This window comes from Saccharomycodes ludwigii, chromosome V (assembly GCF_020623625.1).
Source record: "Saccharomycodes ludwigii strain NBRC 1722 chromosome V, whole genome shotgun sequence".
In the NCBI taxonomy this organism is placed as follows: Eukaryota; Fungi; Ascomycota; class Saccharomycetes; order Saccharomycodales; family Saccharomycodaceae; genus Saccharomycodes; species Saccharomycodes ludwigii.
The window spans coordinates 1,090,445-1,101,454 of record NC_060204.1 but is presented as its reverse complement, the minus strand read 5'-3'; the positions used below and the strand labels follow the sequence as shown (position 1 = coordinate 1,101,454).

Sequence of the window (11,010 nt, the reverse complement as noted above, 5' to 3'; positions counted from 1 at the left end):
TATTGAAATAATCTTTGAACTTTTTAAATTATTGAATTTGTTAATATAATTTTGTAATTAGAAATATTTTATATGTGCATTATAAGATACCATTGTTGTGAGTAAGTTTATTTTGTAATAATTTTTTTCTTTCTTTTTTCTTTTTCTTTCCAAGCTTTAATCACCTTATTCTGTTCTTAATATATGCAAAGATAAATCTGAAAAAGAGTTCATCCATGGCATGTTCTTCAAAGAATTACCTTTATCAAAATCGCACAGTATAGAACAAGCATTAATATCACTATTTATTGAAAAATAATCGAGATCTTCGGAAGGATTTTCATTATTTTTTAAAAATCTTTCTTGTGACTGACGCCGAGATTTAGCACGTACATTGCGATTATTGTTCTTTGTATGCTGTACCATTACAAAGCCATCATGATCATTATTACATTTATTAGCGGTATTTTTTGTTTTATCATTTTTTTTTTGGGGTAGATATTGAACCGCCTTACTTATTACCGGGAAAGTCTCAAAAAGGGCTTTTTGAGTAAAGCGGTCAGTATGGACTAATAGGTTATTTGCTAAAAATAACATTGGAAATTCCAGTTTGAATACACTTTCTGTTAGATCTAGATCTGCATGTGGTAGGAAAAATAGATTTATGTTATCGTTATTTGTATATGCAGGAACATCTAACCAAGGGTTTAATTTATTAATTGTCCAGTATTGTAACTTGATGTTGTTACGAGTTTGTGTTGTACCCAAATTTTTGATATATTTTTTATCTTCATCGGTGAAAACAGGATCGTAGATTGAAATATAAAGTGTTTTAATATTACTAGTGTCCTGCACACTACCTGGGGCTTCAAGGAAATAATCTATTAGTTCTAAAAGCAAAGCAAGTTGGTATCTGGCATGTATATCCTGATGAAAACTTCCTAAAGCTAAACATCTAATATATTGGATTTTGTTTTTGTATGGGATTAGAGATTTGCATAATTGTTCAAACATTAGTGATTTTAAAATGGTTTTTCTGTATTCAATTATCTTTTCCGTTATATAGTCGCCATGATTGTAGTTAATTTTTGAAAGGCTATTGGGATGTTTTTTTTTTTTTGTTCTCGTTGTAACAGTTATGAAACCATCAGTATCAACAGCTGACATTTTTTTTTATTTTTTATTTTTGACAGTATAAATGACAGTGATGAATAGTTTCTTAAGGAAGAGAAGAAGGTGGTATTAAACCTTGGTAAATATTAAATTCAATGTAATGGGTGATGAATATGTTGTATATTATTATAATGTAGGAATATAAAGATGTGATAGTGATAATTTTGTATTTGCTGTCCGAATATCTGTGTTTCTACGATCTGGATTTGATGAGTAAAAATAATACCGAGGTTAATATTTTGTTTTGCACGTTTCTTTTTTTTTTTTTTTTTTTTTCTCTTTTTTTTTATTAATGATAATAAAAGTTAGAGTAATATTACCCCCCTTTTACATCCCTTAGAAACTAACGCAGCTGAATATTGTAACAGTAACTTATTTTTTTTTTTTTTTTTTTTTTTTTTTAATTATTATTTTTTGTCTTTCTTTTTTTCTAGCAACTTTCAAACTTACAACAGATAAGCTAAATACATAGAAAGAAAAATTAGGTTATGTTATTTTGAATTGCACAGATAAAATCAAATTGGGTAATAATAAAAATAGAAATATTATATTTCACTTTTTAACCTTTTATTTTCCATTTGACTTTTTCCACCTCTTCTTTTTTGTGACCATTTTTTCTTTCCTTCCTCTGATCAATACGAACTTTCTGTACTCTTCATCGTGTCGCAGCTTGCATCAACTTTTAACTTGGTTTCTGTTATACCAGAATCATTTTCTAAAGACTTATCATTCACCACAAAGACAGTTAACCAACAACAACAAAACGTAGGATTAAACATAAAAAAAAAAATGCGCAAGTGCAAAGTTTTCGTTGGTAATTCCCATCCGGATTTAGGTAAATTGGTTTGTGACAGATTAGGTATTGAACCAGCCCCATGTACGCTAAAAAAATTTGCCAATGGTGAAACCAGTGTTCAGATTGGTGTTTCTGTTCGTGATGAAGATGTTTATGTTATCGAATCCGGCTCTCCTCATGTCAATGACCACATTATGGAACTATTGATCTTAGTTTCTGCTTTAAAGGGTGGTTCTGCAAAAAAAATCACTGCAGTTATCCCTCAATTCCCATATTCTAAACAATGCAAAATGAAGAAACAAAGGGGCGCCATTACTGCTAGAATGTTGGCTAACTTATTGATCATGGCCGGTGCCGACCATGTAATATCAATGGATCTACATGCCTCTCAGATGCAAGGGTTTTTCACGAAGCCCGTTGATAACTTATATGGGGGGCCAAGTTTGGCTAAGTGGATTAGAGAAAATGTGGAAGATTACGAGAATAGTGTTGTTGTCTCCAAGAATCCGGGTGGTACCAAACGTGTTACTGCATTGGCTGATACTTTAAAAATTAATTTTGCTATGATTCACACCGATCGTCGCCGTTCTAAAGATTTGTATGCTCAAAACAAGAATTTGAAGCAATTAAGATTGAGAAAGCAATCTATGTTGAGAAAAAACCGTCCAATTATTAAACCTGGCGAAGATGGTAATGATGAAGAAAACATTATTTTGACTAATGGTATTCAAACAGCTAGAATTATTAAAGGTCACGTTGTTGATGATGATGAAGTTGAAGATGATCCTTTTGAGGTCAGCGGTGATATTGCTGTTTCTGATAGTGGTAGTAATGTAGACGCTGGCGTTGATACCGAAATGGAACTTCCTCAAATTAATGACCCATATTCAATTGGTGCAGATGCATATGCTGCTTTAGATTCTGAGGACGAAGAAGAAGAACCTATTGATACCGAAAAATTAATTACCTTGGTTGGTAACGTGAATGGTCGTACTGCCATATTATTGGATGATATGGTCGATAGGCCATCTTCGTTTATTAGTGCTGCTGAGCATTGCACCAAGAACTGTGGTGCAAATAAAGTTCTTGTTGTTGCTACCCATGGTATTTTTACGGGCGATTGTTTAGAGCAATTGGAAAGTTCTGATTCTATTGATAAAATTGTTGTCACAAATACCTATGCCATTTCCCCAGAAATTATAGCAAAATCTAAGAAACTGGTGGTTATTGATGTTTCACCAATTTTTGCCGAATGTATTCGTCGTAATCATTATGGTGAAAGTATTTCTGTTTTATTTGATTCATTAAAAGCACTATGAAGGATTCATTTTTATGTGTTTTATTTTTATCAACTTACTAATTATTTGTTATTTTTATTTATTTTTATTTTTTTTTTTTCTTTTTTTTTTTTTTTTTTTTTTTTTTTTTTGTACATTTAACTAACATATTTTTATATCCCCTTTTATTCTACTTTACTTTTTTTCAGCCATATATTCATACTTTTTTGTTATCACTTTTGGGTTATTTTATTTAAGGAAATCATGTACGACCCTTAAATTAATTCCTCAACGTCTGTAACACACAGACACCCAATGTTGCAGCCACACGGGTTGCAGTACATATTTCCTGAGATATATATATATTATCTCATTTTTACCAGAAATATTGTACTAACGGAGCATTGGTATATCAAAAAGAAAATCTTAAATGAATTTTTTTCAAATAATTCCCTATTGTAGGCTAGGATTTTAAAAACATCTCTAGTTTGTTGTATATCGTCTTGAACTATATTCAAGTCATAACTATATACAAAAATATTATAATATATTGACAATTTACAGGGTCTTATACATTAAAACTGTAATATATATATATATATATATAAGTAAAAAATCAAACAGGTGAATAGCTTCACAATTTTTGCTGCTTTTCCTTAGTCTCGTCTTCTAAACTTTTAATAGTACCAGAATATTTCTTAAAACTTAGATTTGGACTGGTAATATTAACAGGGGTGAATTTCTGGGGCATTCTAACCCTGGTAAACTTGCGTCTCAATTTCTGAGTAACATAATCTGCATCTAAATGCTTAGTCAAGGAGATTTTTGGAATGCAACTAATGTAATGTTTCTCATCCAATTGAACATCTAGAGGATCTTGAGTGTGACAACCTGGAGACAACTTTAATCTAATGGCATGCGATTTCTTACCCGTGATTTTATCAAGACTTTCATATAGTTCAAAGTTAATTTGCGACAAATAATCCAATTCGGGTAAAGCATTCCTAGCAATTCTCATTGGAATACCACTTTCATATAGAATATTCAATAGGGTATAAATATGCGACTCTTTGGTAAAATAAGCAACACATGCCGGTTCATCCTTGGACTTCATTGCATCGATATCATTTAATATTTGCTTGGCTAATGGCAAAGATGTTAATAGGCCAATGTCCAATTTTTCGCCATCCTCAATACCGTACTCTTGAGGACAAATAAAATCAAACAAGACCTTAGAAAGTCTGTACAACTCTCTCAATTGAATGAATTTAGGACCATCAAAAGCAGAGGTAGGCTTTCTCACAGGGTTATGTCCACTCTCCAAAACCCAACCTAAAGAGCCGACACTGTTGCTTTTAGCAGTGTTTGTAGGTGTAGTCGGTGTGTTACTACCAATTGAGCTGGCAGTGACTGAAGTAACGGAGCTCGTATTGGAAGTCATCGAAACACTTCTGCTTGTTTTTGGAACAATGGTATTACCACCCGTGTTATCCTCATTAGTAATTTTAAAGTTATTTCTAGCCAAAATATTGATAGGATAACGATCAACTAAGGAACTAGTAACCAAATTCTCGTCATAGTCTTGATCATCAGCACTAAAAATATTTTCTAAAAACTCCCTGTTGTGCAATGCGTCGTACTTCATAGTATCATACAACTCAGAAATCTTAGAGGGATCAGCTTTTTCAACATTAACAAATTCTTTAAATAACTTGTCCCATCTTTCTTTAAATAACATTGGATCTTCACCACAGCACCATCTTGCTTGCATATGATTAACGTCCTTGGTAGCAAAATTGTGTTCCATAATTTTCTTGTGATAGTTCATCAACTTGCATACACGTTTAATGACCAAGTACGGCTCAGGCATTTTTGGGGGCCAGGTAAACTGTGGTGGTGCTTCTGCGCCCATTCTTAATAATGGTTTCAACTTCTTTTTGACTTTGTCCATTAATTCCTTGGCTGCATTACTATCGTCCAATAAATCTTTTCTAATTAAAATTTCATCAACCTTTTTATTATTTTCGTCATCCAACTTTTGACCAAACAAAGCAGACGCCCATAGCTGTGCGCTGTATAAAACTCTTCTTTCACTTGAAGAATAAATAGTAATATTATTTAAAATCGATTTGTTTAATAAGTCAAAATCTTGTCTCATTTGTTCGCCCAATTCAGTAGCTTGATATTTAGCCGAATGTGTTGGTTCACCGCCCCACTTCAAGATAAATTGAACCTTTTCAACATTTTTAGTTTCTTTATTTAAAACAGGTTTTAGTTGGATCTTGGTGCCGGGGAAATCAATTTTTTTCTCTAAAGCATTCGTTAAAACATCTAGCTTAGTTGAATCCTCCAGGTTTTCCTGACGAGCTATTTTCAAAGCTTGCAGAACAATATGTAGATCATTAACATTCCTGATAATAACTTCTTCTTTATGACCTTTCAATAAAGAAATGAAAATAGGAGATGTAAATGAATACTTGAATTTCTGTTTTGGAGTACGATCTGCATGTCTGATAACAGTAACTAAACCTTTAAAAACCCATTTTTGTGTCTTTTCCTCTTGAATGGCAGGAAGTTTTCTTTTTTCTAGATTCATTTTCTTTTTGGCTTCTATGAACAAATCTCTTAAAATTTTAGCACAATTGTCATAATATTCGTTGTTGTCCTTAACAAATGAAAATCCATTAACATCAATAACGTAACTATGTCCATGAACACGTAACAAATCAAAGCCACAAATGGTTTGTTGGAAGACTTTCGAAACTCTGCCTGCCATCTGTCTTTCCTCGTCAGTCAACTTGGTAATATAACGGATTTCTTTACCATGAGTATTTCTACGAACAATGCCATCCACAACTGGTGATTTTCTAGTCTCTGCATGACAATAATTTTCTCCTACTGTATACGCCTTCACATCCTCACAGTTATCGGCATCCATAAATTTTTCATAGATATAAGAACCTTCTGTCCTAATAAAGGTCAAGTTAGGGTCAAATTCAGAACTTTTATTACCAACTTTTCTAAACAAACGTCTCCCACCACCCCCATTTTTGGAATGATAATAAATATAAACGTTGTGATCTTCGCCATCAACTGGCTTTTCAACAAATGGTTTTACCATGGTTTTACCATCGACTTCCAATGTATCATCATTAAGCATTTTCCAGGAAGGTTCCTTAGTTGTCTGTGCAAGATCAACACCCAATTCCAGCAATTTTTCGCTTAAATCTGGATCAGTAACATTTGGTCCACCATCTCTACTAATTTCCAATCTTTCCGGAGTAGGAATATTTCCCTTTTCTAAAAGTCTTAAGCATAGTCTTCTATCCCACAAAACTTTTTGCATAACTAGATCATTCAAAATATAGGGTTTACGTAATTTTACGTATTTTATGGCTTTATCTAAGGGAAATCCATTACTAAAAAAACTGATTAAAAAATCACACGTTGGCCAATTTTCAATATTTTCGTCTAGAATAACTTTATCACCAAAAATGATTGTTTCAAATTCGCCATGCTCCATCAAACGATTCAAAATGCGACGGCAAGGTTTACTTAAAACTTTGGCATCCATAGCACAAACACCTAGTTTACCAATTTTAGATTTGAACTGTGTTACTGTAGATGTTGGAGCTTCGTTTTCAGAAAGCTGTGAATTAAAATTCGAAAGGGAATCCGAAAAGGAAGAGGGAGTAGAAGTTAATTTAGGAGTTGAACAAGCTGAAGTATTTGTACTGGATATGTTATTATTCACATCAGCAGTGGCGGTGGTAATGGTACTAGTGGGAATAGGAGTGGATGTGTTAGTAATGGCAGTAATAATGGGTTGTATTGAATTAGACTGACTAATACCCATCGAAGAGATAGATGACTTCCTAGATGCAACTGCGGATGGAACAGGAGATAAAATATGCTCGGAAATATTGTGCTGAATAGCCAATAAGTCCCCCGTGTTTGGTTTATGATTAGTAATATCGTGTAAGGAAACAGTTGGAGATAGTTGTGGTTTTGAAAATGAATGATTAAAAGTTTTATCCAAAGAATCTAGTTGTGCTTGATCATCATGCAAGCTGACTATCTCTGAAATGGTGTCGTCTGGGCTAGAACTAGTTATTGGTAAAGTTGGTGGAGGTAATTTCAAAGCAGTATTTTCAGAAGAGGAAGTTTTTGGCATAAAGCCTTCCAACATAGGAGCAATTGACTCCATTGCCTTTTTTGTATTTTTTTGTAGTTGTGGTGACATTGAAGATGACGAAGCAGCATTAACATCAGGCAGTGATGGTGGCTGTATCTGGTCATTATCACCAAATTTATTTGAGTCTTGTTTTGACATTGTCCACAGTGTGTAAGCGTATGAATCTTGATGGATTTTCTTCTTGCTGAGTCTGTATATATTTTTTTTTTTTGTTTTTCGTTTTTATTTTTTTAATCTTTTCTTCTTGTTTTTCCCCTCTTGTAATAATAAACAAATAATTATTAACTTTTACTTGGAAAATATTAGATCAATTTATTTTCTTAGTTTATGCTATATGTTTTTTAAAGTGATATACAAATGCCTCTTTCCTTTCCTTTCATAATGTATTAGCAAGCACGTGCTAAAAAAAATCAACTTTTAATAAAATCAACTATAATAAAATGCACAGAAAGGAATAAATCATTTGATATTGGACATACCGGACTAATTACTACCTCGGGAAATAATTATACATTTGTTCAATGTTAACATTTCTTTTTTTTTTTTTTTTTTTTTTTTTTGGTTTTTTTTTTTCTTTTTTTTTTTTTTTTTTTTTTTCTTTTGGATTCGCTCTTCTTACTTTTATTCTTGTTCAAGTAAAAAAGAGCTCTTGTGATATATTCAACTTACAAAAAAGAAAAAAAAAAAAAAAAGGAAAGGGCCGAAAAAAAAAAGTCTACGAAATAGAAAGCCAGGTAAAATGACCCAAGAACAATCTACTAAAAAAAGAAAAATTGTCTCACAGCAATTAACTTCTCACTCTTCTAAACACGCATCAAAGATCTTTTCTCCCTTTAGAGTTATTGGTAATGTTACTAATAATACACCATTTTCTATTGGTACATTAGGTTCAACATTTTATATTGTAACTAGTGTTGGTAAGAGTTTCCAAATATACGATGCCAATAATCTACATCTATTGTTTGTTTCTGAAGGGGAAACTGAATCTTTTATTACTTGTTTACATGCTCACTACCATCATGTTTATGTCTCGTTTTCCAATAAAATTGGTATTTATAAAAGAGGTAGACAAGAATCATTGATTGAAATCGAACAAATTAAAAACAAAAGAGATAAGATTAATAATCTATTAGTTTTCGGTGATTATTTAATTGCAAGCACTTCGGAATCCCAAAATGTTTTCGTGTATCGAAAAAATAATAAATCCAATGAGTCTAATACAGTTAATATTAATTATTCGTTCTATACTAGTTTAAAAGGTAACATTGTTTCAGACATTGTCAGTCTAATCCATCTACCAACATATTTAAACAAAATTGTTGTTGTGACAAAAAAAAATATGTTGTTATTTAATATTCGTACTGGTAGGTTGTTATTTACCAGCGAGGAATTTCCATCTGAGATTACCAGTGCAGAAGCAGCACCTGTCTTAGATGTTTTAGGTTTAACTACTTCTAATGGAGAAGTTATATTGTATAACATTAGACAGGGGAGAGTTTTACGCAATTTTAGACCACATGGCTCTTCAAGAATTACATCTTTATCCTTTAGAACCGACGGTTCTTCACATATTTCAGTTGGTTATGCCAATGGGGATTTGGTGTTTTACGACCTAAATCGTCATTCAAGGATACATGTTATCTCCTCGGTCCACAAGGAAATTAATGGTGGTGTTTCCAAATCTTGTTTTCTAAATGGTCAGCCTATTATTGTCACAGCTGGTGGCGATAACCAACTAAAAGAATACGTGTTTGATCCGTCATTATCTATAGATCAAGATGATGAGGAAAGTACAGTTGTTCAACCCCCAAGATTGTTACGTTCTAGAGGTGGTCATTCTAAACCACCTACAAAAGTAATATTTGTTGATAAGGATGCACATTACTTGTTGAGTGCCTCTCAGGACCAATCTATATGGGCCTTTTCCTTAAGAAAAGATGCACAATCACAAGAATTATCTCAAAGACCAACTACTAAGGGAAAGAAAAGTAAATTACACGGCAAACTTCCCTCCGTCACTGATTTGGCCATTGAATTAACCCGTGCTGGTGATTGGGATAATATAGTTACTTCCCACGAAGGTTCTGAGCGTGCTTATTCTTGGAATTCCAAAACGAAAAGGTTAGGAAGCCATATTTTTGAGACCACTGATGGTGGGTTTGTGAGCTGTGTTAGTATTTCTTCTTGTGGCAATTTCTCATTTATTGGTAGTAGTAAAGGTGGTATAGCTGTTTATAATTTGCAAAGTGGGAAATTACGGAAAAAATTTAACTTACATAAACAATCTGTTACAGGGATTTGTGTTGATAGCATGAATCGTAAGATGGTCTCCGTTGGTTTGGACGGAATAGTCGGCTTTTATGATTTTGCTAAATCAAAATATTTAGGTAAGCTAGAGTTGGACTCACCCATAACCCAAATGAAACACCATAAAACCAGCGATTTGTTCGCTTTGGCGTTAGATGATTTAAGTGTTGTTGTTCTTGATGCGCTCACGCAAAAAGTTGTTCGTCAATTCTATGGACACGATAATCGTATTACCTCATTTGATTTTTCACCAGATGGTAGATGGATTGTATCAGCATCTCTTGATTCTACTATAAGAACTTGGGATTTGCCTACAGGCGGTTGCATCGATGGTGTTAAAGTTGACAGTGTCGCAACTAACATAGTTTTCTCTCCAAACGGTGAATATTTGGCTACTTCTCACGTGAATGGTAACGGGATTTCTATTTGGACTAATAGGGCTCAATTCAAACCCATTTCAACCCGTCAAATTGAAGAAGAAGATTTTGTCAGAATTATGTCCCCCACTAGCACAAGTGATGGTGGTGTGACAATGTTGGATGGTGCTTTTGATGATGAGGATGAAAACCAAGATTCTGAGTATTATGACAACTATACCTCTGTTGAACAAATCGACAGATCATTAATTACGTTATCCATTGGCCCAAGAAGTAAAATGAATACTTTGGTTAATTTAGAAACCATTAAGCGACGTTCCAAACCTGTTGAGCCACCAAAAAAACCTGAAAAGGCTCCATTTTTCTTGCAATTGACCGGCTCTGCTGTTGGTGATGACGCGTCTAATAGAGAAGGCGTTGCAGCCGATACTACCGCACAAGAACAACTTGTATCCCAGAATTCATCCACACACACTATAAATGAAGCCAATTTGGGTACTTTCAAGCCCACGGGTCGTATTGGATTTGAGTCTAAATTTACCAATTTATTAAGGACTAATGCAGAAACTAGTAATTATACTGAATTTTTGGGATATTTACTATCCTTAAGTCCATCTTCTGTAGATTTGGAAATTAGATCTTTGAATTGTTTTGAACCCTACGACGAATTGATCTGGTTTATTGAAGCATTGACATTTTGTTTAAAAACAAATAAAGACTACGATTTGGCAGAAGCGTTTATGGCCATGTTATTAAAGGTGCATGGAGATGTCATTCACACACACAGAGAAATTAAGCCAGCTCTGGTGGAGTGGAATAATACACATAACGGCAAGCAAGAAAATTTAGATGATTTAGTTAAATTTTGTTCATCGATTTTAAATTTTGTAAACACATCTATGTAGA

The 11,010-nt window shown here is 33.3% G+C and overlaps 4 protein-coding genes across 4 annotated transcripts; 2 read left to right on the top strand and 2 right to left on the bottom strand.

Annotated features, from left to right (window-relative positions):
• Positions 1-165: 165 nt before the first annotated feature.
• BER1 (Ber1p) lies at positions 166-1,146 on the bottom strand (the record flags this gene model as incomplete). The annotated part of the gene is made up of 1 exon (XM_046081620.1): positions 166-1,146. One exon carries the CDS (start codon positions 1,144-1,146, stop codon positions 166-168), a length of 981 nt encoding a protein of 326 aa, XP_045933902.1.
• Positions 1,147-1,941: 795 nt separating this feature from the next.
• On the top strand, positions 1,942-3,267 carry PRS1 (ribose phosphate diphosphokinase subunit PRS1; the record flags this gene model as incomplete). Its single annotated transcript, XM_046078975.1, has 1 exon — positions 1,942-3,267. One exon carries the CDS (start codon positions 1,942-1,944, stop codon positions 3,265-3,267), a length of 1,326 nt encoding a protein of 441 aa, XP_045933901.1.
• A 592-nt stretch (positions 3,268-3,859) lies between these two features.
• On the bottom strand, positions 3,860-7,558 carry VIP1 (inositol polyphosphate kinase VIP1; the record flags this gene model as incomplete). The annotated part of the gene is made up of 1 exon (XM_046078976.1): positions 3,860-7,558. The coding sequence occupies one exon, from the start codon at positions 7,556-7,558 to the stop codon at positions 3,860-3,862; it is 3,699 nt and encodes a 1,232-aa protein (XP_045933900.1).
• A 601-nt stretch (positions 7,559-8,159) lies between these two features.
• On the top strand, positions 8,160-11,009 carry UTP21 (rRNA-processing protein UTP21; the record flags this gene model as incomplete). Its single annotated transcript, XM_046078977.1, has 1 exon — positions 8,160-11,009. One exon carries the CDS (start codon positions 8,160-8,162, stop codon positions 11,007-11,009), a length of 2,850 nt encoding a protein of 949 aa, XP_045933899.1.
• Between the last annotated feature and the right edge of the window lies 1 nt (position 11,010).